General features: G+C 37.9%; 1 protein-coding gene across 1 annotated transcript in view; it reads right to left on the bottom strand.

Annotated features, from left to right (window-relative positions):
* The window catches only part of Pbp95 (proximal sequence element A Pbp95), a 542,864-nt gene that overhangs the window by 400,383 nt on the left and 121,858 nt on the right, over window positions 1–20,623 (bottom strand). Inside the window, exon 5 of the mRNA XM_090372002.1 lies at window positions 18,239–18,317. Coding sequence (XP_090228128.1) covers window positions 18,239–18,317 — 79 coding nt within the window. The remainder of the gene's footprint in view (window positions 1–18,238; window positions 18,318–20,623) is intronic.

Raw genomic sequence — 20,623 nt, 5'->3', positions numbered from 1 at the left:
AATTGACGATGTTACCAACAGTAAATTCTAAGTGGGAAGCATTCAAGGAATTATTTGTAGATGCTACTAAAAGTTTCATACCTATTAAGAAATATTGTTCAAGGTTTAGGACTAAATAGTTATCAAATGAACTAATGAGACTCGTAACAGAGAAGAAAAATGCATGGGATGCATATAAATTATCATATAAACTATGATGCATACAAACTATCAAGCCAGTCTGTAATCAGGTCACAAAGGAGGTTAGGCAGGTGAAGGCAGATTACGAGAAATCTTGGCAAAAAATGCTAAGAAAAACAGCAAGGATTTCTTTACTTATATAAACTCTAAAAGGAAGGGGATGAATCTGATTGGTCCACTTGACATTGATGGTTCGACTGTGGATGATCCTGCTCAGATAGCAAACAAACTGAATGAGTATTTTGCATCTACATTCACACATGAGGAATTATTAAGGTTTGAAAATGGCAGAAGGTTATCAAATTGTAGCAGGATAATGATTTTGTAATAACTGAGAGCAAAGTGGAGGAGAAATTGTTGAAGTTAAACATAAGAAAAGCACCTGGGGTGATTGGGATCTATCCAGTTATATTAAAGGGGGCAGCAAAGAAACTAAGCAAACCCTTAGCCATAATTATGAGAGCATCCTTAGACTCAGGGGAGGTTCCCATGGACTGGAGATGTGCAAATGTATCCCCAATACACAAAGGGGAATTGAATGGTGACACTAGTAATTACAGACCAGTTAGTTTAACTTCTATGCCGGGTAAAATAATGGAGTCACTGGTTAAAGACGCACTGCAGGATCATCTAGACATGACTGCAACAATAATTCAGACACAGCATGAGTTTGTTAAGGAAAAGTCTTGTCTGACAAATTTCATAGGATATTATGATGTGGTTACAAAGGAACTGGATGCAAAAAATAATTTTGATATCATACTTTTGGATTTCAGGAAAGCTTTTGATACTGTTGCGCATGAAAGACTATTGTACAAATTGGAGCAGAATGGCATTAAGGTTAAGTTGATACAATGGATAAAAGGATGGTTAAGTGGGAGAAGACAGAGGGTGGTAATCAATGGGTGCTGCTCTTCGTCGACTAATGTTATTAGTGGAGTCAGACAGGGTTCGGTGTTGGGTCCACTGTTGTTTTGTATATTTATCAATGATATTGATGAAGGTATATCAGGCTTAATGTCGAAGTTTGAAGATGATACAAAGGTTGGCAGGGTTGTTAATGACAGCAATGGCAGTGTGCTACTGCAACAGGATGTAGATAATTTGGGCAGATGGGATAAGACATGGCAACTGAAGTTTAATCTTGACAAATGCAAAGTACTGCATATGGGTAGAAGTAACCCCAGAGAAACGTACCAACTGTGTGGTACTACACTTAAGGTGGTAGAAAATGAAAAAGACCTGGGGGTAATTGTGCAGGCAGATATAAAGTTTTCTGAGCAATGCAGAGAGGCTGCCAGGGCAGGTCATGGGGTTTTGTCAATGATATATAGGAATTTTGCTAACAGGGAAAAGGAGATGATTATCCCTCTATATAAGGCAATAGTCAGGCCACCCCTTGAGTACTGCATACAGGTCTGAAGGCCTCATTTTAGGAAGGATGTAGATTTACTTGAGCGGGTACAGAGAAGGGCAACAAGATTGGTGAGGGGAATGAAGGGATCCTCTTACCAAGAGAGGCTTAAGTTCTGCAAATTGCAGTGGCTGGAGACTAGGCACCTGCACGGTGATCTGATTGAGGTGTATAAGGCCTTGAATGGGTTGAGCATGCTGAATTCTGATGGGATCCTTCCACTTGTTCAGATTACGAACCTAAGGGTGCATAAATTCAAATTAAGAAAAGAGAGATGTAGAATAGATGTGCGGAAATTTGCTTTTAGCCAGCAGGTGGTTAATTGCTGGAACAAACTTCCATCTGTTGTTGTGGAAGTTGATAGGTTGAATAAATTTAAGGAGGAACTGGACAGGCATTTGGAGGGAATGGTGTGATTTTTTTTGGCTGATGCTGCATAAGCTCATACACATGCTTTCTTGCATCACATGCCACTACTACTACTACTTAAATAGAAGGATGCAAGAATATTTGCTGATGCTATCAAGGCAGTGTTAGGTGGATCAGAAAATTGCTTGCTTGGAGGGATTCACAGATTAAAAGATTAACAATAGCCACAGGCAGAAATGCAAATGATTCTAGCACTGCTTCTATTAGACTGGAAGGCGGAGTGCTGGAGTTTTCAGGGACTAGTGGGAGTCATCACAGAACAAATAAATACATCAGCTGGTTAGGGTAACTAAGAGTAAGAATAGGTGCATGTATAGTTGATTGTACACCAATGCTAGGAGTATAGTAAATAAATTTGATGAATTTGAAGTGCTGGTCAAGATATCAAATGCAGATATTGTTTGGATATCAGACACATGGGTCACACAGATAAAAGGAATGCAGAATTGAAATTTGGGGAGTACAATGTGTACAGAAAGGACAGACAGGATAGGTAGGGAGGAGAAGTGATGATGTTAGTTAAGAAACACATTAAATCTAAGGAAGTGCATCCAGTTCACATAGAGGGTCAATATAATGTTGAGTCAGTTTGGTGAGATGTAAGCACCGGGAGAGCAAAAATGAGAGTAGGAGTGTGTAATAGGCCTAATTACTCTGATAAGTACAATGAACAACTGTATAGAGAAATAGAGTGGGCCAGTAAATCATATTATCTAATAATTGGAGATTTTAACTTCCCAGATATTGAATGGAACTTGTGGGTTGGTCACTCGTACACTAGCAAGACTTTTGTGGATTTATTGGATGATTGTTTTCTACAGCAACAAGTTAGAGAATAATACTCTGCATTAAGAATTTGCAGAAAAAGGACCACTGGGTGGAAGTGATCACAGTGTACTGATGTGGGATTTACTTAAAGATATTACAACCAACAGGGGTAAAGGGAAGGGATTTTGCTTCTATAAAAGTGACTTCAGTGTTCTCAGACAGTTTTTAAATTCTGTACAGTAGGACCAACTAATGATTTTACCAACAGCAAATTCTAAATAGAAAGTGCTCAAGGAATTACACTTTCAAGGGCCTTGGAAGCCACTAGACTTTTCATACAGATTAAGAAATACTGTTCGAGGTTTAGGCCTAAATGGATGTAAGATGAATTAATGAGACTCGTGACAGAGAAGATAAATGCATGGCATGCACATAAATTATCAGGCAACACAGAAACCTATGATAGATATAAGCTAGTCTGTAATCAAGTCACAAAGGAGGTTAGGCAGGTGAAGGCAGATTACAAGAAATCTTTGGCAAAGGATGCAAAGAAAATCAGCAAAGGTTTCTTTACTTATGTAAACTCTAGAAGGAAGGAGATGAATCAGATTGGTCCACTTAACATACATGGTTCGACTACTGATGATCCTTCAAGTAGCTAATAAACTGAATGAGTATTTTGTATCTGTATTCACACATGAGGAGTTATTCAAAGAGGGGAATGCCAGAAGGTTATCAAACTCTAACAGGGAGATAAGCGATGTTGTAATAAGTGAGAGCAAAGTGGAGGAGAAATTGTTGAAGTTAAACATATAAAAGGAAACTGGAGCAGATGGAATCTATCCAGTTATAATGAAGGAGGAGGCAGCAAGGGAAATAAGCAAACCCTTAGCCATAATTATGAGAGCATCCTTAGATTCAGTGGAGGTCCCCATGGACTGGAGATGTGCAAATGTATCCTCAATTTACAAAGGGGGTTCAAAGGGTGACACAAATAATTATAGACCTTTTAGTTTAACTTCCATTCCGGGGAAAATAATAGAGTCACTTTTTAAAGAGGTCATATAGGATCACCTAGACAAGACAGCATTAACAGTTCAGACACAGCATGGGTTTGTTAAGGGGAAGTCTTGTCTGACCAATTTGATTGGGTACTACGATGTGGTCACATAGGAAAAGGATGCAAAAAATAATTTTGATATTATATACTTGGATTTCAGGAAAGCTTTTGATACAGTTGCACACGGAAGACTGCTGTACAAATCAGAGCAGTATGGCATTAAGGGCAAGTTACTGCAATGGATAAAGGGATGGTTAAGTGGGAGATGGCAAAGAGTGGTAATAAATGGACATTGCTCTATGTGGACAAATGTTATTAGTGGAGTCCCCCAGGGTTCGGTGATCGGCCCACTGTTGTTTTGTGTATTTATGAATGATATCAATGAAGGTATATCAGTCTTAATGTCCAAGTTTGCAGGCGATACAAAGGTTGGCAGGGTTGTTAATGACAGTATGCTACTACAACAGGATCTAGAAAAGTTAGTCAGCTGAGCTGAGAAGTGGCAACTGAAGTTTAACATTGACAAATGCAAAATACTCCATATGGGTAGCAGTAACTCAAGAGAAAAGTACCTAAAATGTGTGTGGTACACTCACTCAGGGAGGTGAAGAATGAAAAAGACCTAGGATTAATTTATATCTGAATTACCCCAAATCTTTTTCTTGGGGAAGTCAGATATGAAGTTCTCTGAGTAGTGCAGACAGGCTGCCAGAGCAGGTCATGGAGTTTTGTCAATGATATGTATGAGTTTTGATAGCAGAAACAAGGAGGTGATTATCCCTTAGTATAAGGCAATGGTCAGGCCACACCATGAGTACTCTATACAGGTTTGGAAGCCTCATTTTAGGAAGGATGTAGAGTTGCTAGAATGAGTACACAGAAGGGCAACAAGATTGGTGAGAGGAGCAAAGGGCTGCACTTATAAAGAAAGGACTAAGTTCTGCAAGTTGCAACATCTGGAGACTATGCACCTGCAAGGTGGTCTGATTGAAGTGTAAGGCCTTGATTGGTCTGAGCAGACTCAATGCTGACGGGATACTTCCCGTTGCTCAGATTAAGAAGCTAAGGGGGCATAGATTCAAATTAAGGAAAGACAGTTGTAGAATAGATGAGCAGAAGTTTGCCTTTAGCCAGTGGGTAGTTGATTTCTGGAACAGACTTTCATCTGTTGTTGTTGTGGAAGTTGATAGCTTAAATAAATTTAAGGCTGAACTAGACAAACATTTGGATTGACTGGATGGGTGAAATGGCAAGGTTTTTTTTTTTTTTTTTTTTTGGCCAATGCTGTATAAGCTTGTTTCTTGAATCTATGCCTCAACTAATGCTAATAATGCTAATGCTAATTTGACTGTTGATGATCCTGCTCAGATAGTTGATAATCTGAATGAGTATTTTGCAACTATATTCGCACATGAGGAGTTAAGGTAGGAAAATCCCAGACATTTATCAAACTGTAACAGGGTGCTTAATGATTTTGTAATAACTGAGAGCAAAGTGGAGATGAAATTTTTGAAGTTAAACATAAGAAAGGCAACTGGGGTGGATTGGATCTGTCCAGTAACATTAAAGGAGGCAACAAAGAAAGCAAGCAAGCAAAGCCTTAGCCATAAAGATGAGAGCATCCTTGGACTCAGGGGAGGTTCCCACGGACTGGAGATGTGCAAATGTATCCCCAATTCACAAAGGGGGATCGAAGGGTGACACGAGTAATTACAGACCAGTTAATTTAACTTCTGTTCAGGGTAAAATAATGGAGTAACTGGTTAAAGATACATTGCAGGATCATCTAGCCAACACTGCAGTAATAATTCAGACACAGCATGGATTTGTTAAGGAAAAGTCTTGTCTAACAAATTTGATTGGATAATATAATGAGGTTACAAAGGAACTGGATGCAAAAAATAATTTTGATATCACATACTTGGATTTCAAGAAAGCTTTTGACACTGTTGCGCATGGAAGACTACTGTACAAATTGGAGCAGTCCGGTATTAAGGGTAAGTTGCTACAATGGATAAAAGGGTGGTTGAGTGGGAGAAGACAGTGGGTGGTAATCAATGGGCACTGCTCTTCGTGGACTAATGTTATAAGTGGAGTTCCACAGGGTTCGTTGTTGGGCCCACTGTTGTTTTGTATATTTATCAATGATATTGATGAAGGTGTATCAGGCTTAGAATCGAACTTTGCAGATGATACAAAGGTTGGCAGGGTTCTTAATGACAGCAATGGTAGTTTGCTACTGCAACAGCATCTAGAAATTTGGGCAGATGGGCTGAGAAGTGGCAAATGAAGTTTAACAAATTCAAAGTACTGCATATGGCTAGAAGTAACCCCCCAGAGAAACGTACTAACTGTGTTGTACTATGCTTAGGGTGGTAGAAAATGAAAAAGACCTGGGAGTAATTGTGCAGTCAGATATGAAATTTTCTGAGCAGTGCAGACAGTCTGCCAGAGAATGTCATGGGGCACTGTCAATGATATACAGGAACTTTGCTAGTAGGTAAAACGAGGTGACTATTCTTTTGTATAAAGCAATAGTCAGGCTATGCTTTGAGTACGACGTTCAGGATTGGAGGCCTTATTTTAGGAAGGAAGTAGTTGCTTTTTTTTTTTTTTTTTTTTTTTTGTTTTGTTAGTTGTTCTGTGGCCATATTGCACTTCCCACGGTTTTTGCATCTTCTACTTTGATCCAAGCCCGAGGCGGGGTTCGAACCCGTGGTAACGTGTAAAAGAGAATTCAGATAATAGATACCCACAGAAAGGATTAGAAGGGAAAAATAAGAAATTAGGAAGAGAAGAAGGATCTTCAAACCTGACTATATGTTCAAGCCATGCAAGGAAATCAGGTGGAGACGGGTAATCAGTCTGAGAGGACAAAATGTTTTTATATATGGGGAGGCAGGATTCCAAGAATTCAGAAATTATTATTAGTTAGTTTTAGCAATGGCCACATGGTGAAAAGAAGCCTATGGCTTATGTTGCACCAGCCAAAAATAAAAAATAAAAAATAAAATAACATTAATAAGAAAATTTTAAAAAAATAAATAATTAATAAGAGAAAAGGAAATAAACAACCTATGCATTTCCCTCCTCCATTAGGTAATTGAATTATCCAGCTGACCTTTCAATTTCCCCAAACTATCAGCCTCTACCACCCATTAGGCAACTTATTCCAGTAATTTATAACTCATTAAAACTAGTTATTAACTGGCTAAAATAAAATTATTAACAGCATTGAAAAGTAACTAAGTAAAATTTTACCAATTAATTATAATTATACGGAACTAAGTTTTTTTCACTTCATTGCACACATTTTACAATGTAATATTGATTCAACTTTTTTAAATATTTATTTCCTCTCCTGGATATTAACAAAAATTGAAATGCAACCCATGTTTCATGGATCTTCTAATTTAAAAAAACAAACATATGGCAACAGTATGTAGCATATGGCAATCAATATGTAGTCAACATTTTTGTAATGTATCAATTTTCTACTGAATTAAAATTTGTAATATAACTCATATTTCAGACATTTTGTGATTAATGGAATAAGCAAATAGTTCAAACAAATAACAGGATAATGAAATAATTCATTTACATAAATAGTAAATTCATAATGCGGACATCTCACTAAAAAGAAATAAGTGAGATGTTCACAGAGCAACCACTAAGAATCTTTAATTTCCGCATGACTATCATCATATTAGTATTAGTAGTGGCAAATTATGCAAGAAAGCAAGATTATACAGCATCAGCAAAAAAATAAAAAAAATAAAATAAAATAAATACACCTCAAACCTGTGGATATTACCTGCAATCAGCAATATTAAAACAAAGTTCTTACACATAGCCAAAAATAATTTACCACCTGAGCAGGATCCTTAAACAATTTTCAATTGGTATAGGGAAAGAAAAGATTGCAGAAAATTCTTTATTATTATTATTATTATTATTATTTTTGAGAGAGACAAAAGCTGCATAACCTGAGTATAGAGGCAACAGTTAAGGTAACATGTAGCAATGCAAGCCAACTATTTTGAAAGCAGAGCAAATGCAAGGTCAAGGAAAAAGGAAATAATATTCCAAGGGAAAATATTAATAAATTCAAGAGCTGCTGGAATATTGAGGAATTTGGCAGAAAAGAAAAGCTTTTTACACAAAGAAGATATATTATTCTTGGCTTGAGATAAAAAAGTGCTCTGTATTTTTAATACAGGTAAGGATAAAGAGAGGGAAAGGTGTTCGGAGAGAAAGGGGGGGATTCCCAGGTATAGAAGGAGAATTTGTAATATTCATCACAAATAACAGATCAAGCATCTTGCCCAAGTCTGGTAGGAAAGTTAACAACTTGGAACAAATTAAGGCCACTGAAATACTGAAGCCCTCATTAATGTAATTCATAGTATAGTAATTTCCATATTATATCAATGTAAACTAAAAAAAAAAAAGTGCAGCCATTATCAACCCACTGCAGAATGGAAGCCTCCTCAACAATTCATGCTCAGCATGTAAACTAAAGGCAACATCAAACACGTTCACCTGTGTTTGGCTTCAGGCTTTTACTGTGCACTCTACTCACACAGTTTTGTAAAGGAGGTTTGTTGACACCCTGTATTTCAACAGGCTGAATCTTATTGGACAATTTGTATACCAGACACCATGGTTCATTATACTATACTGTCATTACTAATTCTCTCCAGATTGTACCAATGCAGCATAGTATTAGGGGTTAAATATACATATAATTACATTTTAAATCAGTTTTTCCTTTTACAGATGGCTTGGCTCTTTTTTTTTTTTTACTTCATTTGATACATTATTCATCATCCAGTACAAGGTTGGTAATTCAGACTACAAGTCCAGCAAGCTTTGAAAGAGTCTATCATAGACTGTTTTCAAATAGTAAATTTGCCTCTTTTAGTAAAGCTATTCAATTTAACAATGATATTCATAATTTTAGGCATATCTGTGGATAATGATGTAATTTCTAAAATAAGCACAAGCCCAAATGCAGTTGTTATCACTATTATTAAATTATTCCTTGAATATCTTTCATAATTAAAAGATTATGACCACTATCCACTACAGGAACTTCAAAATTTTTAATAGAAGATCGTTCTTTTGTAATGACCAAGTCAGAAATAATGATTCTGCTAGGTGGCATCCCTGACATGCTGATGTAGAAAGCAGTTATCCAGGTAGTCCAAGAAGCAACTGCCACTAGATACATGAGCTACCCACAACTCTCATTCTACATCTAGTTAATTAAAGTCTGCCATAAGACATTCTGATTTGCTTTCTGGCTATAGTTATATATGTATCTGCTCACTGCCCTCAATATATTCATCAGTATCTGTAGTACATTCCAACTCACAGTTTTATCGTTTCATTTAATACCATACCATGCTAACTCAATATTATTCTATTGTTCATCTTGTGAATACGCATTTTTCAAATTCTTGCTTTTTGATCGGAAGCATGTTCCTCCCCCTTTTCACATATGCTCTATCTGTACATGCTGTACCTGCCATACTCAAATTCTTCATCCTTTACAACATGATGACACAAGGTTTCTTTAATACCTATTATGTCAGCATATGTTGAATCAAACACATCAAATATGTTTATTCTGCTTCTCGCACTTGTGTACTAAAACTGAAGGGTATGTCATTTTCACCCTCGATAACTCTAAATTAGACACTGTAGTTATCTCTGACAGAAATGCCATCTTTGTGCACCCAAGTAAAACAGCAATTACTGTATTTCTTCGATTCTAAGATGCACTTTTTTCCCCTATAAACGTCTCTAAAAATGGGGTGTGTCTTAGAATCAATGGCATCTTACAATCGCAGTTTTTTTTTTTTTTTTTACTTTTCCTACGTTTTGCATGGCACCAGACGTTTTTTTTTTACATGGAAACCCCGCCTCCAAGTTTGACCGTTATCGCATTCTTCAATTCCATTGGAGAATAAAGTGGCATGGGTGATTTCGCGTGCTTTCGAAATGTGAAGCCACCGTTATTTCATTATCATGGAGATCACTCAGCGAAAACTAGGTAAGTACGTAAGAAGTGGAGTTACTGTATTTCGTTAATTTTGATCCGTTATTGCAGATTAAAATGTCAAAAAGATTGCACTATGAAGCCGCATTGAAACGAAAAGTTAGTGTATGCAAAAGAACATGGAAATAGAGCTGCGGGTCGACATTTTGACATTAGTGAAGTAAAAAAAACACCTCCCACCATTCCCAACAACTTCCATTCAATGCCTCCTGTGGTCTTCCGTCAAAAGGATGTGCTGATTGGGCTGCCTTGAACAAGTTGAAAATTTCATCCACAAAAACTAAATTCATGGTATTTAAAAATCATTTTAATTATAACCGCCCACCTAGAGTAGTGTTAAACGGAAGGCAAATTCCTTTTGTGTCCAACATTAAGTACTTGGGGGTGATACTGGATGATAGGATGAGGTTCCATTTACCTGTTGCACATTTGAATGACAAAATAAAGAAGTTTATTTACTCAGTTGTACGAATTTCAAGAAGAGAATGGGGTCTTAGTAAAAAAACTATGAGTTTATATTACAAGACGATCTTTTTACCAATTATTGCTTATGCTGCCGGTGTATGGATTGCGGATGTGTTCAGGGCCAGAATCCAACGTAAGTTAATGTCGTTGCAACGTTCTATGATACTGACTTATTTGTATGCACCACGGACTGTGTCTACGGTGGCACTTCAGGTGATTGCTGGATTGTTACCTCTGGATTTATATGTGGTCTATAGAGGAATGATGTATGCGATGCGGAAAGGTATTCCTGCACAATATCTAGGGATGTCATTGAATCTTACAGCTACAGTTAAGGAGGAGAAACTTCGAATTTGGACTGGGTTGATCGGAATATGGAGAGCACGGTGGAGTTCTTCAGAGGTGAGAGAGATAACCAGAAAGATCATTCCTGTGGCAGATTTTGCCATTACTAAACCGGTGTCATCGTGGTTCTGTCCGTCTATGTATACCAGTTTTTTGCTAACAGGTCATGGGTTGATCAGAGATAAACTGTATTCTCGAGGGTTGGAGCCGGATCCATGGTGTTCTTGTGGAACAGCAGAGACTTGGCAGCATATTTTGTTCTCTTGTCCTTATTATAATGCTGAACGGTGTCTTTTGGGAAAACAGATAGCTAATTTTAATGAAGATAACGTACATACATTGGTGCAAGGAGTTAACAACTTTCAGGCCTTACAAGAGTATGCAAATGCTGTGTTCCCTAAAAGATCTACCATACGAAACCTCACGGACATTGAATTGGCCGTCTAAAACCAGAATCTTCATTGATTGCATCAGGGCTTGAAGGCTTCAGACCTGGAAGCTTTTGGTCGGGTCTGGGGCTCCTGGGAATGGACCACTTAAGTGAGGTTTTTTTTTTTTTTTTTTTTTTTGTGTTCGGTTGTTGTTCAGTTCTTAGGCTTGGGCGGCCCATGGCTGGACAGCTGGCACTCAACAGTCTAGCACTCTCTCTGTTGAGTGTTTAATTGCGCTTTGGCACTTCAGCTTTTAAAGATAGAACCACGTCCGGCTCCACATGCCAGGGATGGGCATCAGATTGCAGTTGTAGAGTTCAGCTGCTTTCTGATGGCAAAGTGACCTGACATAAACAACATACTACACTCACAAACATCTCTCTTATATTTACTTTTATTCTTTCCTATTCAAAATTTCTTGTTTATACACTTAACGTAGCTTAGATTATGAACTTAACTTAAATTTTTTTTTTTTTTTTTTTTTAACTTTACTTCTCTTTTCAAAAATATGTTTTGTCTTCTTATTTCTTAGCTATTTTTTTATTTATCAGGTCCACTTTACAGATTTTCTGTTTTAAATAATTTAGGTGGAGATAGGCATTTGCCTGGGAACCACCCTGAACCAGTACACACACACACACACACACACACACACACACACACACACACACACACACACACACACACACACACACACACACACACACACACACACACACGTCAAAAGGATGACAGAAGGATTTTGACGAATCTTGATTCTAAGATAGCTCCAGGTCCCGATGGTATTTCTCCATTTGTTCTCAAAACCTGTGCTCCTGAACTTACTCTAGTTCTTTGCCGCCTTTTTTCACTTTCTTATTCCAAAGGTGTTTTTCCTTCTGCTTGGAAATTTGCTCATATCCAGCCAGTTCCTAAAAAGGGTGACAAATCCCTCCCAACCAATTATCGTCCCATTGCAATTACTTCTACTCTTTCTAAAGTAATGGAGAAATCAATTAACTGCCAACTCTTAAACTACCCAGAAACCTTTCGTCTGATCAACGATCCCCAGTATGGATTCTGTCAGTGTCGATCCACTGGTGATATTCTGGCTTGTGTTACCCATTTATGGACAAATTCAATGGAAAAGTTCGGTGAAACCCAAGCAGTTGCTCTTGACATCTCAAAGGCTTTCGATCATGTTTGGCATAAAGGTCTTCTAAACAAGCTTCCATCTTATGGTTTGCCAACTGTTTTTAGTAATTGGTTATCTAGTTTTCTCTCTGATCGCTCACTGAGGGTGATGGTAGATGGCTCTCTGTCTTCTAACTTTTCCACTAATGCTGGTGTCCCCCAAGGTTCAGTTCTTTCCCCCACTCTTTTCCTCTTGTATATTAAAGACCTTCTTCCATTGACTGGAAATGCTATCCATAATTTTGCTGATGATAGCACATTGCATTCAACTTTCCATTTTGAGAAACCTTGCCCTGTTCAATCAGCTTCAACTTCTCGAAAATCTGCTACAAATTCCTTAAATGCTAATCTTCAGGTAATTCTCCAGTGGGGCAAAGACAACTTAGTTGATTTCAACCCTTCTAAAACTCAGTCTTGTCTTATATCTCGCAAAAAGGTTTTTCTACTCCTATTCTTATCTTTAGTGACACTCCAATTTCTAGGCAAAATGATATATCTCTTTTGGGGATTACCCTGACTTCTAATCTCTCTTGGCACCAGCACATTACAAATATTGCTTCCTCTGCATCTACAAAACTTGGTTCCATCTTTCGCTCTCCGCGTTACTTTTCTTCCAAACAGCTGCTCACCTTGTATAAATCGCAAATCCGCCCTGCCATGGAATATTGTTCCCAGATCTGGGGTGGAGCCCCCAAAACCTCTCTCAGGCTTCTTGGTTCCATTCAGAAGAGGGCAGTTATGTTAATTAATGATTCATCTCTAACAGAGTCTCTCCACTCACTGTCTCATAGACGTACTGTTTCTGCTGCATGCCTCTTCTACAGATACTTCCATGGGCACTGTTCTTCTGAATTGGCTTCTATAATTCCTGCTCTCTCTTTCAAAACAGTCTGAACATGTGCCGCCACCAGCCAACATCCATTTACTGTCCAACTTCAAACTCACAGAACCAACTTTTCATCTTCCTCATTTATTCATTCAACTGCCGTTTTCTGGAACAACCTTCCTTCATACATATTTCCTGAAAATTACAGTCTACAGAAGTTCAAGTCCAACGTCAACAAATATCTTCTTTCGTCTTCTTAACCTCCAACCCAAGCACGGTACTAAGTACTATAGGTTCTAATACCTCTTGTGTTTGGGGTTTACATAAAAAAAAAAAAAAAAAAAAAAAAAAATGTTCTTCATTGGAGAAATGATCACAATTTCATATTTTCGTACAAAGCAATAACCAAGTGCTTTACAGGACCTAAGAAAGGAAGATTTCCAAAAGTCGATGAACCTGTGATACATTTTGTAATGGAGACAGGTGCAAAAGGATTACTCGACAAGCCATGCAATTGAAACCCGGAGAAATTGCCAAGTCCCTCGGATTAGAGAAAATAATTTTTAAAGGCCGTTGCGGCTGGTGCGACCGACTCATGCGTCACAGTGGATTATCATTAAAACGCCGAACATCTATCTGTCAAAAAATTCCTGCAGACTTTCAACAGAACCTGATTAACTTTCAGCAACAGGTGATGAAATTAAGGAAAAAAAGAAACTATGGGTTTAGTCAAATTGGAAATGCTGATAAAACCCCAGTCTTCTTTGATATGCCTCAAAATTACAAAATAAACGTTAAAGGTGCTAAAGAAATCAAGATTATGAGCACGGGCAGCGTATCACTGCTGATGGTCAAACGTTGCCACCATATTTAATTTTAAATAGAAAACCCATACCAAAGAATGAAAATTTCCCCAAAGATGTTATTGTGCATGCACAAAAAAATGGATAGATGTCGGCAGAGCTTATAGAAGACTGACTAAATGTTGTATGGAATAGACATCCTTGAAGTCTTCGTAACCCACCTGGCATGCTAGTACTTGATGCATTTCGTGGACATTTGTCCAAACGTGTCAAAAATAAAATCACGCAAAAACGTGGTGACTTGTTTATGATTCCTGGTGGCATGACTAGCCAACTGCTGCCACTTGACGTTTCAATCAACAAACCATTTAAGGATTACTTGAGAAAGGAATATGAATCCTGGCGGTTGATCGACAACCTTCCGTGACATCTTCCAGAAAAATTAAGAAAGCGCAGCATTAAAATTGGCAGAATGGGTATCAGCAGCTTGGAAGCTGATCCCAGAAAGAATAGTAAAGCATTCATTTAAAAAATGTTGCATCTCCAATGCTCTCGATGGCTCAGAAGATGATATAGACAAAGACGAATAGATTAACAGTAGCCACTGGCAGAGGTGAAAGAGATTCTTGCACTGCTTCTATTGGAATGAGCAGAAGCCTGAAAAACAAGATGCAGGATATTTCAGAGACTGCCGGGAGTCATTGCGGTACAAGTAAACACATGGGTTGTGTTAGAGTAGCTAAGAATAGAAATAGGTGCATGTATACTTGCGTGTACACCAATGCTAGGAGTTTAGTAAATAAATTTGATGAATTTGAGGTATTGCTCAAAACGTCAAAGGCAGATATTGTTGGGATATCAGAGACGTGGTGTCACACAGATATAAGGAATGCAGAACTGGAATTTGGGGAGTACAGAAAGGATAGACTGGATAGGAAGAGAGGAGGGGTTATGCTATTAGTTAAGAAATACATAAAATCCAAGGAAGTGAAGCCAGTGGACATCGCTGGACAGTGCAGTGTCGAGTCAGTTTGGTGTGACATAAGCATTGGGAGATCAAAATTGAGAGTAGGAGTGTGCTATAGGCCTAATGAATCTGATGAGTATGATAAACAGCAGTACAAAGAAATAGAGTGGGCCAGTAAATCAGAGAGTCTTATAATGGGAGATTTTAATTTCCCAGATATTGACTGGAATTTGGGGGCTAGTCACTCACACACTAGCAAGGCTTCTGTGGATTTATTGGATGATTGTTTTCTACATCAGCATGTTCAGGAGGCAACTAGAGGGAAGAATACTATTGATTTGATTATCAGCAGTGATTCTTCATGCATTAAGAATCTGCAGATAAATGAACCACTAGGTGGCAGTGATCACAGTGTGCTGAAGTGGGATTTACTCAAAGAGGTAACTACCATTAGGCGTAAAGGGAAGGGTTATTGCTTTCGTAAAGGCGACTACGATGGACTGAGACAGTATTTAAATTCTATACAGTGGGACCAACTGATGATGTTACCAACGGCAAATGCAAAATGGGAAGCATTCAAAGAACTCATTTTGGAAGCTACTAGGCTATACATACCAACTAAGAAATATTGTTCAAGGTTTAGGCCTAAATGGATGTCAGATGAACTGATGAGGCATATGGCAGAGAATAGAAACATGCATGGGATACATACAAATTAACACATGACACAGAAGCCTATGATAGATACAAGTTGATCTGTAATCAAGTTACAAAGGAGGTTAGACAGGCGAAGGCAGATTACGAGAAATCTTTGGCAAGGGATGCAAAGAAAAACAGCAAAGAGTTCTTTACTTATGTAAACTCTAGAAGGAAGGGGATGAATCAGATTGGTCCACTTGATATCGATGGGTCAACTGTTGATGATCCTGATCAGGTAGCTAACAAACTGAATGAATATTTTGCATCGACATTCACACATGAGGAGTTATTTAGCGAGGGAAAAGCCAGAGGTACTCTAGCAGTAAGCTAGAGAATCTTGTAATAACTGAGAGTAAAGTGGAGGAGAAATTGTTGAAGAAAAACACAAGAAAGGCACCCGGGGTGGATGGGATCTATCCAGTTATATTAAAGGAGGCAGCAAAGGAAGTAAGCAAACCCTTAGCCATAATTATGAGAGCTTCCTTGGACTCAGGGGAGGTATCCACAGACTGGAGATGTGCAAATGTCACCCCAATTCACAAAGGAGGATCAAAGGCTGACACAAGTAATTATAGACCTGTGAGTTTAACTTCTGTTCCAGGAAAATTAATGGAGGCATTAGTTAAAGAAGCACTGCAGGATCATTTAGACAAGACTTCAGCTATAGCTCGGACACAGCATGGTTTTGTTAAGGGGAAGTCTTGCCTGACCAATTTGATTGGATACTATGATGCAGTCACAAAGGAACTGGATGCAGGGAATAACTTTGATATTATATACTTGGATCTTAGAAAGGCTTTTGATACTGTTGCACATGGAAGACTGCTGCACAAATTGGAGCAGTGTGGCATTGGAGGCAAATTGCTGCTGTGGATAAAGGGGTGGCTGAGGGGGAGAAGACAGAGAGTGGTAATCAATGGACACTGCTCGTCGTGGACTAATGTTATTAGTGGAGTCCCTCAGGGCTCAGTGTTGGGTCCATTATTGTTTTCTGTATTCATAAATGATATTGATGAGGGTATCTCAAGCTTAATGTCGAAGTTTGCAGACGATACAAAGGTAGGCACGGTTGTCAAGGACACTACTGACACTATGCTGCTGCAACAGGATCTGGAAAGGTTGAGCAGATGGGCTGAGAGGTGGCAAATGAAGTTTAACATTGACAAATGTAAAGTACTACACATGGGAAACAGCAACCCCAGAACAACGTATCAACTCTGTGGTACTACACTGACAGTGGTACAGAATGAAAGGGACCTGGGGGTGGTTGTGCAGGCAAATATGAAGTTCTCTGAGCAGTGCAGATGGGCTGCAAGAGTAGCTCATGGTGTATTGTCAATGATATATAGGAATTTTTCTAGCAGGGATAAGGAGGTGATTATTCCCTTGTAGAAGGCAATGGTCAGGCCACACCTAGAGTACTGTATACAGGTCTGGAGGCCTCATTTCAAGAAGGATGTAGAGCTGCTGGAACGAGTACAGAGAAGGGCAACAAGATTAGTGAATGGAACAAAAGGGTGCTCTTAGGAAGAAAGGCTTACGTTTTGTAAATTACAGTGTCTGGAGACTGGGCACCAGCGAGGTGATCTGATAGAGGTGTATAAAGCCTTGAATGGTTTGAGCATGCTCAATGCTGATGGGATTCTTCCTCTCGCTCAGAATAATCACCTGAGAGGGCATAAATTCAAATTGAGGAAAGACAGATGTAGGATAGACGTGCGGAAATTTGCCTTTAGCCAGCGGGTGGTTGGTTGGTGGAACAGACTTCCATCCCTTGTCGTGGAAGTTGGTAGCCTAAATAAGTTTAAGGCTCAGCTGGACAGATATTTTGAACGAACAGAGGGGTGAAGTGGAAGTGGTTTTTTTTTTTTTTTTTTTTGGCTGATGCTGCATAAGCTTGCTTTTTTGCATCAAATGCCTCTACTAATGCTAATGCTAATATATTATGGAATAACGATGGCTCAGACGAATCTGACCCTGAATGTGAAGTAGACTCTGATATTGATTCAGATGCAGATATGAATGGCTCAGAAGATTCAGAAGTAAGTGATGAATAACATACCTACTGATAAATACCAGTGCTATTGTTGTTAGTAAATTGAATTCTATTATAATAAAAATATTTGTTACATTTATTTATTTATTTTTTTTTTTCTGAAATTAAGGTGCGTCTTATAATCGATGGTATCTTAGAATCGAAGAAATGCGGTAAATCTCACTCTCATTGTTCTGCTGGTGAATAACTCCTCTCTACTGCGACTGTTAGTTTAGTCAATATTTCAACTTCACCATTCTTTTTTTCAATTCCCTTTTTATACTCAGTATATAAATATATTTCAAATTCAACTGACTGATTCAAAATGATTCTGGATTAAAAGTATCTTAATCATTATCATCCTTAAGATCAAAGATTAATAACAATAATTTTTTTTTTACTTAACTGTATTAATCTGATATATTCACAAGTGAACAGTATATTCCTTTACTTTATTTATAAATCAGAGATTTTTAAAGGACAGACAAGATAATTTATACAAAATATTATTATGTGGCCCATTAAATTAACCACTTAAAATAGACACTAAAATTAAAAAAGCATAAATATGATACTTACATGGTTTTGAAGGAGCAGTGTAAGCATCTGTTACTACCAACTTTTCTTTTGTTAGCATATCAGCATTGGGTGGAGGAAGCTATTTGAAAATTGAAATATATAGAAGTGTCTTCAAAATAGCATATATAAAATTATCAATCAATATTTCAGTTGTAGAAATATTATAATCTATAATACAAAAATGGCATAGTGGAATTGATAAACCATACCCTAAATGCTGCAGTTTCAGATATACCACGAAATAATCAAGTCTCCTACCTTTACACAAAACAAAAAAGATACTGCATTATCAAAGAACCATTAATTTCCTATTGGAATATATCATCTTTTCTGCAGTATATTCACAGTTATAGAATAAATTTTTATAAACAACAGAACTTAACTGAGAATAATACAGATTGCCAATTTCCCATGGAACACTTGCAAAAGTAAATATCTACTCCTGAGAAGGACACCATCAGTTACTGTATATTCAGTTACACAGTAAAATTTTGTGAACAACAGCACATGCTATCCATGCCCTAGTTATGAAATCAAATATAGAAAAGCACAAACTGTGAATGGTTTAATCCAAATAAAGTGTATGCACGACAATCACAGTTTGCACATTGCTTGATTTTGTTACAGGCTGCAATTAGTGTTCTCCATAATTTTTCATGCTGTTCATAACCCAAAGAGGTATACAAAATCCATGGAGGAGGGGGATCCAAGAGTATGATGCAGAATATAATACAGCCTTGCTATGTTCGTATCCATGTAAAATTATTTCCAAGTTACGAACTTTTCATATCGCATGGGAATGCAGAAAAAAGCATTAACTGTATAACTTGAGGGACACCTGTTATAAAAGAATGGTTAATAAAATAAGGCAAAGTTTTCTTTTACTAACAGGTGTCTGTAATGGCATGCAGAAGCGTACTAATAAAGTTAAAACTTGACACTTTAAATGTTATTTTACAATTTGAGGAATGCAGAGAATGTTATCTCTGCATTCCTCAAATTGAATAGGAGTTCATAAAGCACCACTGTATGACCCTGCTTAGTACCGAAAGAAGTAAAACAGTTTTTTGTTTCTGAAAAAGAAATTCAGCAAAAGTTTGATGTACTTTATTCTTATTAAGCTTTGCTAGTTTGCAGCAGAAAATACACTCCTCAGTGTCCAGAATAAGTGCAATGCATATGTGTTCAGTACCAACTTTGAGATTTTGCTGAACCTTAAATTTGTTCTTTTTTCCAAAACAGAAAAAGTGACATAAAAGGTTCTGACCAGATGATCTGATGAAAACCAAATAGCCATAGTTTAAATCAAGGAGCCTTACACACATGGTGGCAGGGTTCAGAGAGATCCCATAAACTACAGAATAACACCACGGACATACGTGAGCAGCCATTATAATAGAAAAAGGAACATAACAGTTACTAAGATAAACAGCCTGTGTACCTCACTGGCAGTCTGTGCACAGATTACCTCCCCTCTGGGATCTTCCCATATTATATCAATGTAATGTAAAGCCAATTAAAATATAGCCTCATATAAATACTTAGAAACAGCACTGGGCTAGCTTCATGGCAGCAAAATTTCAATATCAATGGACTCAAATTGCAGAGCTCCCCATGGCACTTTTGTCAAAGTCTCTCATCATTTGCCACTTGGGCTGTTGTTATTTTGTTGTTATTTGGTTTTTAGGAGCATTAGCAACTAAGGCCATATTGCTCCGGGGATATGCGGTGGTCATTTCCTGACCTTTCTGCATCCTCCGTATTTGGTGGTCACGGGCTCGAACCCTGGTCTAATCAAGACTAGTACCTATGTAACTAGTACTTTGTCACAGCTGCATCTGAACCATTCGTGGTTCGTATTTGCAATTTCGCAAGAGTCTGCTTTGAATAATAACATAACAAATAATTATAGAAAGAACAACTATTTAGCCCTGGAGCAGAGACAATGCCTTCGCCCCCACCATGAGTTACTGTCCCCGCCACGAGGAAGTAGGTTGCCCCAGCTAAAAAAATCACAGCGCCCAACATCCTATCAGACAACAAAATATAAACCTTGAATTTTATTTTATCATAAAATTTGGCACGAAGATCCATCGCTTCACCTCCCCCAATGCCTAATCAGGCATGCCAGTAGCCCCCATTCCCTAAATAAACTCGAGTTAATTTGCCTTCTGCAATCTTAACCTTAACCAGGATACCTCCATGGTCAACTTAAAATCTAACAATGAGAGTTTCTTATTCTAACAAATTCCATAATTCCACTGTTGGCATAATATTTCTAACGTTAACACAATAAGGAAACCCACACCAAGCCGGAACACCAACACTTACATCTTGACTCACTAGCAGTCACCCTGCAACCAGCACCACATGCAGTCATCGCTC

The sequence above is a fragment of the Mastigoproctus giganteus genome, chromosome 4, assembly GCF_048544385.1.
Source record: "Mastigoproctus giganteus isolate SK-2022 chromosome 4, ASM4854438v1, whole genome shotgun sequence".
NCBI lineage: Eukaryota > Metazoa > Arthropoda > Arachnida > Uropygi > Thelyphonidae > Mastigoproctus > Mastigoproctus giganteus.
The sequence above is the reverse complement of the archived record's forward strand: the minus strand, read 5'-3'. Positions and strand labels throughout refer to the sequence as shown.